Genomic DNA, 20,000 nt, shown 5'->3' on the forward strand with positions numbered 1-20,000 from the left:
CCATCCATCCATCCATCCATCCATCCATCCATCAGTCCATCGATTTATGTTCTTTTTTGTTACTTTAAAATCTATCTATTATCCATTTATTCAGTCATTACAAAATGAAAAATCCATCCACCCATAAGCTATTTCTGCATGCATCCCTTCATGTATTCATCCATCCATCCATCTATTCATCCATCCATCCATCCATCTATCCATAAGCCATTTGTCATCATCCATTCACCTATTTGTCTATTCATCCATCAGTCCATGCATTCAACAATCAATCCAAACATCCTTCCATCCATCCATCCATCCATCAGTCTATGCATCCATCAATCCAGCCATCCATCATCAGTCTATCCATCTGTCCATCCTTCCATCCATTTATAATATTTAGTATGATAGATTAAGTATGAAGATCATATCACATCTTAACCGTTTATCATCCCTACTCTAATAATGCCCAAAGTAATATTCTATATAGCTTTGCATATTAAACAGAAACAGATACTTGCATATTAAACAGAAGATTTGCATATCGCATATATTAGGGTGTCTCTGACCGTCGCACACAGCCGCTTTAATTGTGCAGCATGAGGCTTTAATGTGTCAGTGTATGATGTTAAGATCAGTACTGTAGTACCCAAAAGGCACCGTATGAATAAATGTATAAATCATAACCCAGCGTTTATGTGATGAGCTCAACAGATCTCGGGTCACGCCAGTTTTCTCTATACTGTATCTGCTCCATGATAATGAAACGCTGATTGTTTATAATGAAAAGGTATCTAAGGAGGTTTTGTTTTTGCAGATGCAGTGCTGACATTTTGAGACGTTCCTCTTAAAACGAGTCGGGCTCATTTTATTTCCATCAGTCTGTGTTTTTCAGTAAATCAATGCGTTCGATTTATTTATTTATTTATTTATTTCCTCTTTTTTTTTTTATTCCATTCCATTTGTTCCATCTGGGTTTTTTTTCCCTCTTTGCTTCTCTGCTAAAGCTAAAGGAGGAGACTAAAAGTTGTTTATATTGGTGAGGCGAGCGGGTCAAGGTTGGCCAGGCCTCCACCAACACAAATGGAAAAAGCTCTGTGTGTGTGTGTGTGTGTGTGTGAGAGAGAGAGAGAGAATTTAGATGCATACTTAACTCTTTCCTCACCATTGAGCTCAACTAGTTTTTTACAAAGCACAATTCACGCAATTCCGAACATGTCTTTAATGGAATACTCCACTCTAAATGACACACATTTTAATTTTTACAAATTAAAATGCGATTTTCAATTTATTTCCATTTAATGAAACGGAATCATCCCTTTGCTGTGTCCAATACATTTCTGCTGGATTTTTCATTAATATCTTTGGAAAATGATGAGTGAGAAAAGACTCTCTTGCTCTTTGGATTATGGTCATTCATTTTTGAGGATGTGGAAAATCTCGCTCTAATTAAATGCTGTAGTCACCTCGTGAGATCTGTCCCCTTGTGACGTCAGAATAAAACACAGCCACTAACTTGCCATAGGACAGAATTAGAAATTATATTAGATTTAAAAATGTGGCAATTAAAGCTAGAGTAGGAAATTATTTCGGAATTAAAAATGCAGAAATTAAGGATAGAATTAAGAAGGAAAATTCTGAATTTAAAATGTGGCAATTAAATATAGAGTAATAAATAAATTCTGAATTAAAAATGCAGAAATTAAGGCCAGAATTATAAATTATTTTTGAACCAAAAATGCAGCAATTAAAGATAGAGTTAGAAATGATTTCTGAATAAACAATGCAACAATTAAAGATAGTTAGAAATCATTTCAGAACTAAAAATGCAGAAATTAAGGCACACATTAAAGCTAGAAATAATTTCTGAATTGAATATTCAGAAAATAAGGCCAGAATTAGAAATAATTTTTGAACTAAAAATGAAAAAATCACATATTGATTTAGAAATAATTTCAGAATTAAAAATGCAGAAAATAAGGCCAGAATTATAAATCAAATTTAGAACTAAAAAACGCAGCAAATAAAGCTAGTTAGAAATGATTTCTGACTAGATTAGAAATAATTTTAGATTTAAAAATTGCAGAAATTAAGGCCAGAATTAGAAAACAAATTTATAACTAAAAATGCAGCAATTAAAACTAGAATTAAAAATGATTTCAGAATTAAATATGCAGAAAATAAGGCCAGAATTAGAAAACAAATTTAAAACTAAAAACGCAGCAATTAAAGATAGTTGGAAATCATTTCTGAATAAAAAGAAAAATGCAGAAATTAAGGCCAGAATTAGAAATCATTTTAGAGCTAAAAATTCAGCAATTAAAGCTAGAGTTAGAAATGATTTCTGGACTAAAAATGCAGAAGTTAAGGCTAAAATTAGAAGTAATTTTAGATTTAAAATGCAGCAATTAAAGCTAGAGTTAGAAATAATTTTAGAATTGAAAATGCAGAAATTAAAACTAGAGTTAAAATGATTTCAGAATTAAATATGCAGAAAGTAAGGACAGAATTAGAAAACAGATTTAGAAATAAAAACGGAGGAATTAAAGAAAGTTAGAAATGATTTCTGAATTTAAAAAAATGCAGAAATTAAGGCCAGAATTAGAAATTATTTTTGAACTAAAAATGGAGCAATTAAAGCTAGAGTTAGAAATAATTTTTGAACTAAAAATGCAGCAATTAAAGCTAGATAGAAATGATTTTTGAACTAAAAATGCAGCAATTAAAGCTAGTTAGAAATGATTTTTGAATTAAAAATGCAGAAGTTAAGGCTGGAATCAGAAATGTGAAGTCACCCTACTGAAATGTTGTGGAAATGTTATGTTTCTGTCGGGTTTTTCCCGGCTGAAATCTCTCCTGAGGAGGAGAAAGCGCAGGATCTCGCAGGATCTCAGCTCTGCTGAGAGAAGCTCTGTGCCCTGTTTGAACTGATAGATAATCATCGGTGTCTGTTTAAAATTCAGTGTTTACTCCTGACCACAGTCCTGCTGGAGGACAAGCAGCGTCTAGTCACACTGATCTGCTTTCCTGAGTGTGTGTGTGTGTGTGTGTGTGTGTGTTAGTCCCCAGAGAGTTAATTACTGATGAGGACAGACAGGGCACGAGCTTTTCTTTGTTTTTCTCTCTTTCTTTTCTCATCTGTGATTGTGCGCACTTTGCTCAAAGCAGAAACGATGAATGTGTGTTACGGGCGGAAAATAAAAGAGCTTTAGAGCGGCAAAAAAACCCTTGTTTTTTGAAGACTACAAAATGCTTTTTATGTTGAATCAAAAGTTGGTCTGGTTTCACTAAAGAAAAGGTACCGAAGCACCTGCAGTTCAGCTCTCATGGAGAAATCCAGGTCCTATGAATATGCAAATTCAGCTCTGTAAGCTCCGCCCACTTCTCCGGTTTAAACATGCATATTATTGTATAGGTCTTTAACTATTCTTTAAAGAGTAATGCTAATTTATTCATTCTGAAGTGACCTAGTGCTAGGTAGGAAATACTAGTCTTCTTTTGTTTGGTTTGGTTTTTTATTGCCTGTGCTAATATTCGCTTAATGCCTGATGGTAAAAAAATGAATATTTATGCAGAACTGAATATTAATGAGAAGTTTTTGTCATTTAAAGGTCAGATGCAGTTTCAAGCAAATCCTTTAAGGAGTGAGTTTTAGTCAGAATTCTATCAGATATTTGCAGTTTATTAAGAACAAGCCTGAGTGTAATACATGCACACGCACACAGACACACACACACACACACACACACACAAACACACACGCACACACACACACAAACACAAACACACACAAACACACACACACAGTGACACAAAAACGCACACACTGACACTAAAACACACACACACACACAAACACACCCACACACACCCACACACACAAACACACACACACAGTGATACAAAAACACACACACTGACACAAGCACACACTGACACAAAAACACACACACACACATAAACAAACAGACACAAGTGAAAACACACACACAGCGCAGACACATGCACAAATATACACACTAACACACACACACCGTCACAAAAACACACACATAAGCGTACACACACATCGACACACACACACAAGTGCACACGCACAAACACACATGACCACCAACAAACACACCAACACAAAAACACATACACACCAACACACACACCGAGACACACACAAACAGACGCACCGACCCACACACAAAAACACACACACACAAGCGCAGACACACAAACATGCGTGCACACCAACACAGATACTGACAAACATACACACACAAACACCCCCCCCCACACACACACACACATACACACATGCACACCAACACACACACACATACATACATACACCAACACACACACACCCAAGCGCAGACCCACACACAAACATACAAGCACACAAACACAGACCCCAAAAAAAACACACACACACATACAGATACACGCAAACACACACACCAATACACACACGCACACTAACACACACACAAGTGCAGATCCACACAAACATACACACACACACACACACACATAAGTGCAAACATACACACACATAGACATGCAAACCAACACACATACCAACACACACAAGCACAGACCCACACACAAACATATACGCACACCAACACACACACCACACATGAACACACACAAACATATGTACAGTATAAAGACAGTGAGTGTAAGGTGTGTAATGTGTGTAAGGTGTGTAACGCGTGAGACGTACAGTGAGTTTAGCGCTTTAACGAGTTGAAGTAAATAAAGACGTGACTGAACTCCGCGCTGTTTCCCGCGTGATCTCAGCTATTTCATGGCTCTTTCATCAGCGCTGTAAATAACGTGGGGTTTATGAGGTAAACGGGGGACTGGGTGCAGGAGCGCCTCCATTTCACACCCTGCTCCAGTCGCCTCTGTCTTCCCAGCATGCATTGCACTACAGAACACTGCATCGGCTGCATAATCACACCAAAGTGCGGCCAGCTTCCTCCAGCTCACACTGCCCTCCTCCTCCTCCTCCTCCTCCTCCTCCTCCTCCCGTCTGTGTGTGTGTGTGTGTGTGTGCGTGTGTGTGTGTGTGTGTGCGTGTGTGTGTGTGTTGCTTCAGTGTTTATTTGTACACTCAGTACCATTAGTTTTGTCTTTTGTCTCTACTGATCTGTTCTTTCTGCTTCTGTCTGTCATTCTCCCTCTTTCTCTCTCTCTCTCTCTCTCTGTCTTATTTCTGTCTGTCTCTCTCTATTTTATTTCTGTCTCTCTCTCTCTGTCTCATTTCTGTCTGTCTCTCTCTTTCTGTCTCATTTCTGCCTGTGTCTCTCTGTCTTATTTCTGTCTGTCTCTCTCTATTTTATTTGTCTGTCTCTCTCTGTCTTATTTCTCTCTCTCTCTCTCTCTCTCTCTCTCTCTCTATTTGTACACTCAGTACCATTAGTTTTGTCTTTTGTCTCTACTGATCTGTTCTTTCTCCTTCAGTCTGTCTCTCTTTTATTTCTGTCTCTCTTTTATTTCTGTCTGTCTCTCTATCCTATTTCTGCCTCTCTTCTTTTTTTCAACTGCTATTCCCTCTCTCTCTCTCTCTCTCCCTCTATTGCTCTCTCTCTCTTTCTCATTCTCTCTCTCTATTGCTCTCTCTCTCTCTCTCTCTCTCTTTCTAATTCTCTCTCTCTATTGCTCTCTCTCTCTCTTTCTCTTTCTCACCCCCCCTCTCTCTGTCTCTCTCTCTCTTTCTCTCTCTCCCTCTCTCTCCCCGCACACCCTCACCACTCTGAGCTGAATTCCTCGCTCTCATCTTTTTTGGCTGTGAGTGTTGGCATCCTTCCTGAGGCCCACGCGCTGCGTGAATTAATGTGCCTAATTAACACCACGTTAATTATTTGTAAATTGCGTGTTTGGGTACACATTACTTGAGAAGCATATGTTGTGCAGCGTGTTAGCCGAAACAAGCGGGTGCATAATGCCATCTCTGGAGTGCGGCGCTGTGTGATGGGCCAATCAGTGCGCAGACCCTCAGACGAGAGAGAGAGAGAGAGAGAGAGAGAGAGAGAGAGAGAGAGAGAGAGAGAGAGATGTACACACTGAATAAAGAGGCTCTCTGACATGATTGTGGTGTCGTCTGATCAAGGAGTTGGTGAATTAAAACTTTATTCAGAAGCACTGAGATCTGAGAAATCCTGGGGTGCGGAGCAGACAGACTAACTGGAGCCGGGTTTTCACTTCTATTCAGTCATTTCTGTCTTTTTTAATTATATTTCTGTTCTGGTGTGTTAAAGGTTCAGGTGATTCAGGTGTGTTAGGGATTCAGAGGTTAGTGATTCAGGTCTTCGGAAGACAGCAGTTAGTGGTTCAGTTTGTGAGTGATTCAAATAGGTTAGGGATTCAGATGTTAGTGATTCAGTTGTGTTAAAGATTCAGGTGTTAGTGATTCAGGTGATTCAGGTGTGTTAGAGAGTCAAGTGTTAGTGATTCTGTTTTGTTAGAGAGTCAGGTGTTAGGGATTCAGGTGTGTTAGGGATTCAGGTGTTAGTGATTCAGGTGATTCATTTGTGTTAGGGATTCAGGTGTTAGTGATTCAGGTGATTCATTTGTGTTAGAGAGTCAGGTGTTAGAGATTCAGGTGATTCAGTTATGTTAGAGAGTCAGGTGTTAGTGATTCAGGTGATTCAGTTATGTTAGAGAGTCAGGTGTTAGTGAATCAGGTAATTCAGTTGTGTTAGAGAGTCAGGTGTTAGTGATTCAGGTGATTCAGTTGTGTTAGAGAGTCAGGTGTTAGTGATTCACTTGTGTTGGTGTTATTGATGCGGGTGATTCAGTTGTGTTAGAGATTCAGATGTTAGTGATTCAGGTGATTCAGTTGTGTTAGAGAGTCAGGTGTTTGTCATTCAGGTGATTCAGTTGTGTTAGAGAGTCAGGTGTTTGTCATTCAGGTGATTCAGTTGTGTTAGAGATTCGGGTGTTTTAGTGATTCAGACGTGTTAGCAGTTCAGGTGTTTCAGGTGTCCTTGTTCGTGATTCAGTTGTGTTAGCAATTCAGGTGTTAGTGATTCAGGTGTGTTAGGGATTCAGGGGTTATTGATTTAGGTAATTCAGTTGTGTTAGAGAGTCAGGTGTTAGTGATTCACTTGTGTTGGTGTTATTGATGCGGGTGATTCAGTTGTGTTAGAGATTCAGATGTTAGTGATTCAGGTGATTCAGTTGTGTTAGAGAGTCAGGTGTTTGTCATTCAGGTGATTCAGTTGTGTTAGAGATTCGGGTGTTTTAGTGATTCAGACGTGTTAGCAGTTCAGGTGTTTCAGGTGTCCTTGTTCGTGATTCAGTTGTGTTAGCAATAAAGGTGTTAGTGATTCAGGTGATTCAGGTGTGCTAGTGATTCAGTTGATTCAGGTGTGCTAGTGATTCCGGTGTTTTTGATTCAGGTGATTCAGTTGTGTTAGAGAGTCAGGTGTTATTGATTTAGGTGATTCAGTTGTGTTAGATTCAAGTTTTAGTGATTCAGGTGTTAGTGATTCAGGTGATTAAGGTGTGTTAGCAATTCAGGTGTTAGTGATTCAGTTGATTCAGGTGTTAGTGATTCAGTTGATTCAGGTGTTAGTGATGCAGGTGATTCAGTTGTGTTAGAGAGATTTAAATGTGTTAGTGTTTTAGATGTGTTCATGATTCAGGTGTTAGCAATTCACATGTGTTCATGATTCAGGTGTTAGTGATTCAGGTGTTAGTGATTCAGATGTGTTTGCGATCCAGGTGTGTAAGCGATTCAGGTGATATTGTTCAGGTGTTAGTGGTTCCAGCTTGTTATTGATTTGGATTTGTTAGGTATTCAGGGATTCTCACTGATTCAGGTGTTAGACTTTCAGTTTTAAATGACAAGTGAGCATTTTACTGAAGGCACCGAGTTTTCTTCTCATGTAATTTCACTGTAATTACAAAATGCAGCATTTTTTTTCTTGTTTACTGAAAGGCAGTGTGTTTTCCACCCAGAAAGCTGTGTGTTTATTGGAGTTTATTTTAGTTGATCACACGGTGCATCCTGGTTGATTACAGGCTTTTCAATTGAAACTTTTTTTTTCTATTCAGATTCCTTAAAACTCACGAGCCTCACGGGTTTGCCTCTTTAATCTTATTTATTATTTTAGAAAGATGTCGGTGCTGTGATGGCCACAGGTGTGTTCATCCTCTCCTCACTGGTGTGTGTGTGTGTGTGTGCTTAAGAAAAAGGTCTCTGTGCCACAGAGCTGGGGAACCTGAATAGGTCATCAGGGTATCCTTTAATAATAAATAAATAAATAAATAAATAAATAAATAAATAAAAACTCTTTTCATCACCCTCTCTCTCTCTCTCTCTCTCTCTCTCTCTCTCTCTCTCTGTCCTTTTTCATTCTCCATCTCGCCACGCCATTTTCTCGCTCATAACCATTTCATATTTATTTTTGCTCACCCCCCTTCCTCCTCCCCCCTTCTCCTTCCTCATTAGCAGTCAGCTCCTGTCGTGTCCTAACCACTGGGGAGACCTTCGCTTATGCGCCCTGCCTCCTCCTCCTCCTCTTCTTCTTCTCTCCCTCACCCCCCCCCCCATCCGTCCCTCTGTTTTTCACTCTTTCGCCTTTTCGAAAGTATTTGTGCGTTCGTTTAGTCATGCCGCACTTTAGCCAATTTAAGGAACAGGCCGTTTGCAGCCATTTGATTTTCTCCGTTCGGTTGCGTGGCTCTAAGCAACGACGCCTGTCTTGAGGGAGACTCTCTAAATGAAGTTCTCTCTCTCCCTCACATTCTCTCGTTCTTTCTCACTCTCTCCATCTCTCCCCCTGTTCTGCCTCGTCCTCTCCCCCCTCTGTGTGCTCCCTCAGGGCTGACGGCACACTCGTAATTTCTCTCAGAGGGGAGTTTGACTGCGAGATGGATTATTTCTGCTTGAACTCAGACGCAGAGCTGGATCAGACTGCCAGTCCGTTCGGCGTCAGAAATTAAAATGATAAGTTGACGCAGCACAGCGTCTCGAAACGGTGCGAAGTTGCTTGTGTGAGCATGCGTGTAGAGGGGTTTTGTTGAGGAGGAGGAGGATGGTTTCCTCTAGAACAGTTGTACATATGGACACACATTCTGACTGCATGGAAATGTGGTGTTTGCAGCACAGTAATGAGTCCTGCTCGCTCAACAGACTGAAGAAAGCTGTAAGGAGCTACACGTTTTCAGTCTTTTTATGAAAAAGTGTCTTAAATTCGATCGTTCCTCAAAGGTGTTTGGATATATACACTGTAGAAAAGCCACAAGTGAACACTGTGAGCAAAACAATTACAGCAGACCAAAATGAAGTGGTAAAGAAAAGCTCAGACAGCTGACCACACTTCATCACCCTATATGTTATAAGCACGGATCATATGACCAAAGATAGCATACCAATGATATCACCTATTTATTTATTTATTTATTTATTTATTTATTTATTTATTTATTTATTTATTTATTTATTTATTTATTTATTTATGCATGTATTTATTGTAATTTTATTTTATTTTAATTATTATTTATTTATTCTTATTTTTTAATTATTATTTATTAATTTATTAACAGTTTTGCTCAGGAAAAAAAATGACTGACAAGTCCAAATATCCAAATGTCACTCTGTGTCTTGGTGTGTAATAATTATAATAATAAAAACGTACACTGCAGGCCAAAAGGAACCAGCACTTAAAATAAAAATAGATATTTTTGCTTAATTTATATTTAAATAGCTAATTTTTAGGCAACTAAAAGTATGGCATGAGAGACTCTGTGTTTTTCCTTCATTACATTAATATATGAACACCCAGGTGATATCAGACCACTGAACATCTTCTGGCAGCCACATTGTGGTATTTTCACTGGGTTCAGTCACAGATCTGAAAAATATTCGACACAGACAGCACAGAAGACGTGCAGCAGGGCGGGTGGTGCAGGCTGGCTGTTCTTACTGACTGTGTATGTAGGCTAGAATAGAGTGGGATTAGATATAAGGTGGAAAAGAATGAAATAGAATAGAGTGAATAGGATAAAAGCGAATAGAGTAGAATAGAATAGGAGGTGATAGAATACAATAGAATAAATAGAATGAAATAGGAAATGATAGCATGCATATGATTGAATAGAATAGAATAGAAGGTGATAGAATACAGTGTATATAATACAATATAACAGAATATGATAGGAAGTGATAGCCTGTAGATGATAGAATAGAATAGAATAGAATAGAATAGAATAGAATAGAATAGAATAGAATAGAATAGAATAGGAGTTGATAGAATACAGTGTATATAATAGAATGGAATAAAATGGAATAGGAAGTGATAGAATATTGTGTATATGATAGAATAGAATAGAAAGTGATTGGAATGGGATAGAATGTGAAGTGATTGGAATAGAATGGGCTGGAATACAATGTGATAGAATGGAATAGAAATGTATTATAGTAGAATAAATTGTAATAGAATATGAAGAAATTGGCATAGAATGGAGTCATACTGTGTGATAGAATGGAATTGAATGGAATAGAATAGAAATCTATTATAGTAGAATAAATTGTAATAGAATAGAATATGAAGTAATTGGCATAGAATGGAGTCATACAGTGTGATAGAACAGAATAGAATGTGAAGTGATTGGAATAGAATGGGCTGGAATACAATGTGGTAGAATAGAATGTGAAGTGATTGGAATAGAATGGGCTGGAATACAATGTGATAGAATGGAATGGAATAGAAATCTATTATAGTAGAATGAATTGTAATAGAATAGAATATGAACTAATTGGCATAGAATGGAGTCATACAGTGTGATAGAATAGAATAGAATGTGAAGTGATTGGAATAGAATGGGCTGGAATACAATGTTGTAGAATGGAATGGAATGGAATAGAAATCTATTATAGTAGAATAAATTGTAATAGAATAGAATATGAAGTAATTGGCATAGAATGAAGTCATACAGTGTGATAGAATAGAATAGAATGTGAAGTGATTGGAATAGAATGGGCTGGAATACAATGTGGTAGAATAGAATGGAATGGAATAGAAATCTATTATAGTAGAATAAATTGTAATAGAATAGAATATGAAGTAATTGGCATAGAATGGAGTCATACAGTGTGATAGAATAGAATAGAATGTGATTGGAATAGAATGGGCTGGAATACAATGTGGTAGAATAGAATGGAATGGAATAGAAATCTATTATAGTAGAATAATTTGTAATAGAATAGAATATGAAGTAATTGGCATAGAATGGAGTCATACAGTAGAATAGAATAGAATAGAATAGAATAGAATAGAATAGAATAGAATAGAATAGAATGTGAAGTGATTGGAATAGAATGGGCTGGAATACAATGTGGTAGAATAGAATAGAATAGAATAGAATAGAATAGAATAGAATAGAATAGAAATCTGTTATAGTAGAATAAATTGTAATAGGTTAGAATATGAAGTAATTGGCATTAATTACAGTGTGATAGAATAGAATAGAATAGAATAGAATAGAATAGAATGTGAAGTGATTGGAATAGAATGGGATGGAATACAATGTTGTAGAATAGAATGGAATGGAATAGAAATCTATTATAGTAGAATAAAATGTAATAGAATAGAATATGAAGTAATTGGCATAGAATGGAGTCACACAGTGTGATAGAATAGAATAGAATAGAATAGAATAGAATAGAATAGAATAGAATAGAATAGAATAGAAGTGATTGGAATAGAATGGGCTGGAATACAATGTGGTAGAATAGAATGGAATGGAATAGAAATCTATTATAGTAGAATAAATTGTAATAGAATTGAATGTGAAGTAATTGGCATAGAATGGAGTCATACTGTGTGATAGAATAGAATAGAATAGAATAGAATAGAATAGAATAGAATAGAATAGAGTGTAAAAGAAGAGGTGTGTGCAGTGTGGTGGAAGTTGCAGTAGTGGAGTGTCCAGCAGTGCATGAAAAGCTCATTTAATCAGGTATTAGATCCTCCCTGCTGGCTGTGCTTAAAATCTCCTCTTACAAACGCCTGTCTGTGCTGCATCTCTCCGACTGAGCGGCTACTCCTGCAGGAAAAACACCAACTGACCAACATAAAAGTCAGCTCTCTATCTCTCTCCTACTCTGTCTCTCTCCCACTGTCATACTGAATGCTTCTGGCCGTAGTACACACACACACACACACACACACACACTCTCCCTGTTATAATGATCTCTGGTTGTGGGACTCTCATGATCTATGCCAGAGCCTCAGCAGGCTGTTATGAAGCAGATCAGATTTTTTTTCTCCCTGTAGCCGCTTTGCCGAACAGTCTGGCTGAGGAATCATCTAGGAATGTCATTTTATCCAAGAAGCCACAAAAAAAATTACAACAGCCCAAAATGAAGTGGTAAAGAAAAGCTCAGACAACTGACCCCGCCCTATCACCCTATAAATTATACGCACGGCTGGACCATATGACCAGTGATATCACGAGATATTCGAAGATATTTATAAACATATTTATAAACATGTATGTACCTTATATATATATATATATATCACGCTTTGTATGGGGCGTTCCGGTATTGATGTGTGTGTTGTGTTTTTCAGCGATCGGACGGACCCTGATCCCTCGCTACTTCAGCACGGTGTTTGAGGGCGGAGTCACAGATCTCTACTACATCCTCAAACACTCCAAAGAGTCGTTCCACAACTCCTGCATCACCGTGGACTGCGACCAGTGCACCATGGTCACGCAGCACGGCAAGCCCATGTTCACCAAGGTAAGCTGTGTGTGTGTGTGTGTGTAAAAATGCTCTTGAATTACACATTAATAAGATCCAGCTGGTTCAAAACATACACTGAAAGGGTTAAAAAAAAAAAAAAAAAGGTTGACAATTCCGAAGCTGGGAAAACGACTTCGGAATTGAATGGGAAGTTTGGAAAGTTTCCTCTCTGATTGGACCACACACTTTTATTCCAGTTGTCCAGTAGTGATGTTTGAAGTCGTGAGGCAGGTTTGAAACCAAGGGTTAAAGGGATGATGGGTGTGGCTTTGGACTTTGGGGAGGTTTCCTGAAATCTGAATGGTTAACATGGCTCCAACCCACTCTGTGTGTCCACTTGCACATCTCACATGACATTTACATCAACAATTTCCAACCAATCCCTTGACTAGCGAAACATAAGCCTGCTGCACAGCCAGATTTCGCCGGATTACTGAGGAATGACAAACTTCCACGTGAACACATGAGCTAATATGCTAAAGCAAATCTTTGGTTTTAATTAAAGGACTAATTAGGTATGAATTTTTAACCAGATCATATCAGGAAATATTCTGTCCAGACCAGACAGGCTTAGCATCTTCACCTGACCACTACATCAAAACTGTAATAATAACAACGTCTCATTAGATGTTTATTATACAACGCCATGGCCGCATATACACACACGTTTGTGCATTAGACGTATGGACGTATGGCCGTTAACGCTGAGATCCTGCAGGATGCGACAAAAAATGACCTGAACCTGGAGGTGTTTTCTCTGTGAAGTGAAGCGGATGTTTGGGTCAGTTATGAAGCGTGGGTGACTGAAACAGCAGCAGGCTGATTGTGTGGTTTACTGAATTCATTCGTTCTGTTAAATCTTCTGTTACTGTTTTATGTTTCTCAAGCTCACTGTGGTTTAAATTAATCATTTTTTTTTATTTTGGTACATGATATTACAGAAGTACAGTACAAAACTATCATGGATCAGAGTTCCTTTGGGAGTGGGCGGGATCAGTCAGGATGAGCTTTGGGAGTGGGCGAGATCAGTCAGGAAGGGCTTTGGGAGTAGGCGGGATCAGTCAGGATGGGCTTTGGGAGTAGGCGGGATCAGTCAGGAAGGGCTTTGGGAGTAGGCGGGATCAGTCAGGAAGGGCTTTGGGAGTGGACGGGATTAGGAAAGGTTTTCGTAGTGGTACATGATATTATAGGGCAGTACAATACAAAACTATGATGGATCAGAGTTTCTTTGGGAGTGGGTGGGATCAGTCAGGACGGGCTTTAAGAATGGGCAGGACCAGTCAGAAAGGGCTTTGGGAGTGGGTAGGATCAGTCAGGACGGGCTTTAAGAATGGGTGGGACCAGTCAGAAAGGGCTTTGGGAGTGGCGGGACCAGTCAGAAAGGGCTTTGGGAGTGGGCAGGATCAGTCAGAAAGGGCTTTGGGAGTGGGCAGATCAGTCAGGTCGGGCTTTAAGAGTGGGCAGGACCAGTCAGAAAGGGCTTTGGGAGTGGCGGGATCAGTCAGGACGGGCTTTAAGAGTGGGCGGGACCAGTCAGAAAGGGCTTTGGGAGTGGCGGGATCAGTCAGGACGGGCTTTAAAAGTGGGCGGGACCAGTCAGAAAGGGCTTTGGGAGTGGCGGGATCAGTCAGGAAGGGCTTTGGGAGTAGGCAGATCAGTCAGGTCGGGCTTTAAGAGTGGGCAGGACCAGTCAGAAAGGGCTTTGGGAGTGGCGGGATCAGTCAGAAAGGGCTTTGGGAGTGGGCAGGACCAGTCAGAAAGGGCTTTGGGAGTGGCGGGATCAGTCAGGAAGGGCTTTGGGAGTGGCTAGATCAGTCAGGACGGGCTTTAAGAGTGGGCGGGACCAGTCAGAAAGGGCTTTGGTAGGATCAGTCAGGACGGGCTTTAAGAGTGGGCGGGACCAGTCAGAAAGTACTTTGGGAGTGGCGGGATCAGTCAGGAAGGGCTTTGGGAGTGGCTTGATCAGTCAGGACGGGCTTTGGGAGTGGCTTGATCAGTCAGGACGGGCTTTGGGAGTGGCTTGATCAGTCAGGACGGGCTTTGGGAGTGGCTTGATCAGTCAGGACGGGCTTTAAGAGTGGGCGGGACCAGTCAGAAAGGGTTTTGGGAGTGTTTATTTTTTTTATTGTTGTTATTTTTTTATAATGGATTCATATTTATTTATATTTATATAATTTATATATTTACAATTTATATAAATATATATATTTTCTTCTTCTTCTTCTTCTTCTTCTTCTTTTTCTTCTTCTTCTGCTTCTTTTTATTATTATTATTATTTTTTTTTTAAAGTTACATTGACTTCTACATTTTAGCTACGGTAATAATTATGTCAGTGAAGGATCCTTATAAGAGCAATGTGTGTGTGTGTGTGTGTGTGTGTACTGTGTTTGTTATATCCTCATATGAGCCGGTCTGTATGAGACAGTAAACAAACTAATACATCAAACAAGCTCATGAAGGCGACGCACACGCACTCATTCCCCGCCTTAATCACTTCCATTATTCTATATTTGTTTATCATCAAGCGTCATTAGGAATCCCACAGCGAAACGGCTCATATGTACTTAGAAACCCTTTGCTTCACTCCTTCTCCTCGGTACTTTCATTCATTCTAAAAACCCGCCTCTTTTTTTCCCTCCGACCTCTCGCCTCGCTTCCTTTGGCAAAAGCCATGTTTGCAGCGAGAGCGCTTCAATATTTCAAGAGCAAATATGAAAAAAGGTCTCGTCATAAATTCTGAATGCATAGATGGGCTGAATATTACACACTCGAAATATTGGAATCATGCAGAAGCAAAAAGGAGGGGAAGAAGAAACCCGGCTCTGCTATTTGATCAGCGTCAGAAGGGAGACAAGCGTGTGTTTAGAAACTGCATTCAAACATTTTGTTGTTAACATACAAATCTACACACACACACACACACACTGATAGAAGTACTGGAGATTAAACAGACCAAGAAATGTAGATTTCATGGCACTGAACATTGACGATATAATCCTGTCTTCCATTTATATATATTATATAATATTAACATTATATTTAATATTATATTATTAATAATATTACAGATAAATAATTAAGTAACTAATGAAGTGTCTTAGTGTATGATTTTTATATGTAAATATAAAAATATATACACTAAATTTGGAATATATATCAATACACTACACACTTGTTATAATAGATTATTGTTTCTATAGCAACACCTCTTTTATGATTCCTGGATAATGGATTAGAATTTCTGGATTAAATAAATAAATAAATAAATAAATATTACAAGAAAACGTCCATTTGATGACAAGTTATGATTTTTTTAAATTTATTTATTTATTTTAATTTTTTTATGTATTTGTTTGTTTGTTTGTTTAGTTATTAGTTACACTTGTTATAATAGATTATCGTTTCTTTACCAACAACCTCTTCATGGCTCATTTATTTAAATAAATAAATAAAAGTGTGCACTTGGTGACAAGTTGTGATATTTTTTAAATATTTTTTAATATTTATTTATTTATTTATTTATTTATTTATTTATTTATTTATGTGGAAGGAGTCTCCAGTGCTTTGCAACAGTGAGTTTTTCCACCATGTTAAGTTTTCAGGACAGATGAAGTTTGCGCTTTCTTCAGTCCCATTAACATCTGTAGGATTTGTTTTTTGTTTTAGTTTTTCAAACTGTTTATTCTGACAAATAATCTGCCACAGTTTTTTAACCGTTTAGGGTTACATTTAACGTTGTGAAAGTACTTGCAGACTTTTCCTAAGGTTAAACGTAACCCTAAACGGTTAAAAAGCTGTGTCAGATTCTCCGTCTCAGCACGAGTGGCATCACTTCCGTGTTTTATGCTTTCGTTTTTTTTAACACAATGTGTGTTTTGTTGTGATTCGTATCTTGGCTACGCCCCCTGGCTCGTGACTGGTTGATCTTCTTACTGGGTGCTGATTATTCTCAGTTTGTTCTTACAGTTACGGCGTCATGGTTTCCATCTTCTGCTCTTTCTCCGTCTACAGCGGTTCATTTTAATTTCCCGGATTTGTTTTTCTCTGTGATTACTATTACCTTATTCTGCTTCTCTCCTCTCTGCCCGTGTTTGATTTTAAGGCTTCAGCTAATGGTAAAGACACTTCTTCTGTTCCTTACACCGCAGTCAGACTTTAAGACCTGAAACGAAAGCGTTCAGCTGTTCGCTACACGGATTTAACGCCCTTTGACCTCGTAGCCGCTGGTAATCTCAGTGTTAATCGAGCATCTTTATCTCGCAGTGATCCTGCTGTTCCAACAGATTCGATCTAATAACACCGGCTCACCCTATCAGGGATAACTCAGCGAGCACACGCCGGATTATTTGCACACACACACACACACACATACATGCACACACACACAGATGTCTTACTCTTAGTCATGCAAATTTTGCCTCAAGCTCAAATCCTGCACATTAACCCTTTAGATTTCGAGACTGTTTGCTTCATCCAGATTAATCCAGCCGTAATTTGAGAGATTAGAGCATCTCTGATATTCTCTTGCTTTAGGTTCAGCTCCAATATGATGCTTCAAGTTAATAATGTAAATAATATTAATAAATAAATAATATTTCATCGTTATCTCTCGGTTGTGTGCGATTACTGCAGGGAAAAATCAAAGAGCATGAGTTTACTCCAAAAGTGACCAACAGTGTATTGAGAAATTGAGCTTTAAGTCTGTAATATATTTATTGAGTCGTGTTCACAGTGGATTAGTCCACAGAGAGGGAGAGATGTTTATGTACAGTACACTTTATTTGCCAAAGAGCCAAAAATATCTAGTAAAGGATGGATTTAAGATCTTTTTCCATCATATCCAAGAAAATAAACTAGAATTTTCAGAAAGGTTTCTTGAACATTTCTAACAGGGTTCTGCTAAGAACAAAAACCCCAAGTGTCTGAGTTCTGAATAAACTCAGGGTTTGTTTTTATCTTCCCCCCCCCGAAATGACGAGATTTACACATCAAACCTTCCGATTTTCCGCAAAGCGCTTTTGATTTATGTATTACTGAATTAGCGCTAACTCAATTCCACATAAACTGTGCAAGCGTTGACAATATCGATTTTTTTTTCCTCCCATGTCATGCCAATAAAGCTTATATGAATTTGCATTTGAGAGAGAGAGTGAGAGAGAGAGAGAGAGAGAGAGAGAGAGAGTGAGAGAGAGAGAAATGAGAGGGTTTTTTTTTTTTTAGATTTGCTTCGCTTTTTTTCTCCAGCATGGTTTGGTGTGGAGCAAAAAATAAATGGCAAGAGAAAGTAAGAGAGTGAGGGGGGTAGGGAGGGAGGGAGGGAGGGGGAAGAAGGGGGGAGGGGGGTGAAGGTGAGAGAGATAGAGAGAGAGAGAGAGAGAGAGAGAGAGAGAGAGAGAGAGTGTGAAAAGCTTTGCTTTGCATTTTCCTCTGGATTTCTGAGGAAGGAAAATAACAAGAGAGGGTTTGTGAAGTGAAGTAACCCGACCTACAGAATCAACAGAACCTACAGAACCTTATATAACCTTACAGAATCTACAGAACCCTATAGAACTCTACAGAATCTATAGAACCCTACAGAAACATACAGAACCCTAGAGGAACCTACAGGATCCTACAGAACCCAATTGAACCTACAAAACCTACAGAATCTACAGAACCCTATAGAACCCTACAGAATCTATAGAATCCTACAGAACCTTATACAACCCCACAGAAACCTACAGAACCCTAGAGAAATCTACAAAACCCTACAGATACCTACAGAACCCAATTGAACCTACAGAACCTATAGAGCCATACAGAAACTTACAGGACCCTACAAAACCAACAGAATCTTATTGAACCCTACAGAACCTACATAACCTTATAGAACCTACATAACCTTATAGAACCCAACAGAACCTTATAGAACCCTCCAGAATCTACAGAACCTTATAGAACCTACAGAACCTTATAGAACTTACAGAACCTTATAGAACTTACAGAACCCTACAGAACCGTATAGAACTTACAGAACCATACAGAACCCTACAGAACCTTACAGAAACCTACAGAACCTATAGGACCTAATAGAACCCTACAGAAGCCTGTGGAACCATACAGAACCGTACGGAACCCTACAGAGCCCTACAGAACCCTACAGAACCCTACAGAACTTACAGAACCATACAGAAACCTCCAGAAGTGCTAAGTGATTGTATCAGTAGTGAACAAAATCTTGATTTTCATGAGAAATTTTTTTACACAATTGTCTCTCTTCTTACTTTTTCTTGAGCCTTAAAAAAGCTTAAAGAGTTGAGCAAGAGACAGATAGAACAAACGAGAAAAGAGAGAGAGAGAGAGAGAGAGAGATTGAAGAGAGAGATAGAAGGTGGAAGGAAGAGAGAAAGAACCAGTGAGAGCAATATTTCTTTTTTTTGTGGAGCAAAAAAAATGACAGGAGAAAACGAGAATCCGAGAAAGAGTAAAGAAAGGAGGGATTTTATTATGGGGGGGGAACAGATGGTAAAGAAGGGGGGGGGTGGAAAGATAGAGAGAGAGGGAAAGAAAGAAAGTCGGGTTTGTTTCGCGCACGTGAAGAATAGATGAGATGGAAGGAGAAAGGTTTGCTTTGCTTTGTCTGTGGAGAGAATGAACCGGCCAGAGAAAGTAGAGAGAAAGACAGAGGGAAGGAAGGAGAGAGATGGAGTGAGAGAGAGAGAGAGATGTGTCACGTGACGGCGCTGTGTTTTTTTTTCTTCCCTCGCCGATCCTCCCGAGCTCGTGTGTGCCGGGGGCATTGATTAGAGCCGCTCTGCTGGGATTACATCTTTGCCGTTGCCATGCCAACTAATCAGCTGTTGCCCCCCCCTTCTTCCTTCCTCTCCTCCTTGTGGTTGCCGGAGCAACGGAGCATCGGCGCTCAGAGAAGCTCGGCTTCGAATTCAGCGATGTTTTTTTCCCCCCTCCTTTTATTTTTCTCTTAATTGGCGGCGCTTTTTCCGAGCTCAGGCCTGGGTCTGGGGTATTTTTGTGGTTTCGGTGCTCGGGTGGTGTTTAAGCTCGGGGCCGGAGACGCGAGGCTGCGTTCCCAACGCAACTTATATCCCAAACTGACAGACAGGATGTTCTGTCACGGTGACAGATTCATTTTAGGGCCAATCGATAAACAAGGTTTTTACTCACGCTGACATTTTACTGCTTTATCAGAAGACTTTCTGGAGTTCGTTAGTTTCATATTTCACAAGTTGAGGTTTTCATGGATGGTTTTCAGATCTGG

General features: G+C 39.1%; 1 protein-coding gene across 5 annotated transcripts in view; it reads left to right on the forward strand.

Annotated features, from left to right (window-relative positions):
- The window catches only part of ldb2a (LIM domain binding 2a), an 84,433-nt gene that overhangs the window by 39,005 nt on the left and 25,428 nt on the right, over positions 1 to 20,000 (forward strand). For all 5 annotated transcript variants that reach the window (XM_058397044.1, XM_058397043.1, XM_058397045.1 and 2 more), the window contains exon 3: positions 12,567 to 12,739. In XM_058397044.1, coding sequence (XP_058253027.1) covers positions 12,567 to 12,739 — 173 coding nt within the window. The remainder of the gene's footprint in view (positions 1 to 12,566; positions 12,740 to 20,000) is intronic.

This window comes from Hemibagrus wyckioides, linkage group LG08 (genome assembly GCF_019097595.1).
Source record: "Hemibagrus wyckioides isolate EC202008001 linkage group LG08, SWU_Hwy_1.0, whole genome shotgun sequence".
Lineage (NCBI taxonomy): Eukaryota > Metazoa > Chordata > Actinopteri > Siluriformes > Bagridae > Hemibagrus > Hemibagrus wyckioides.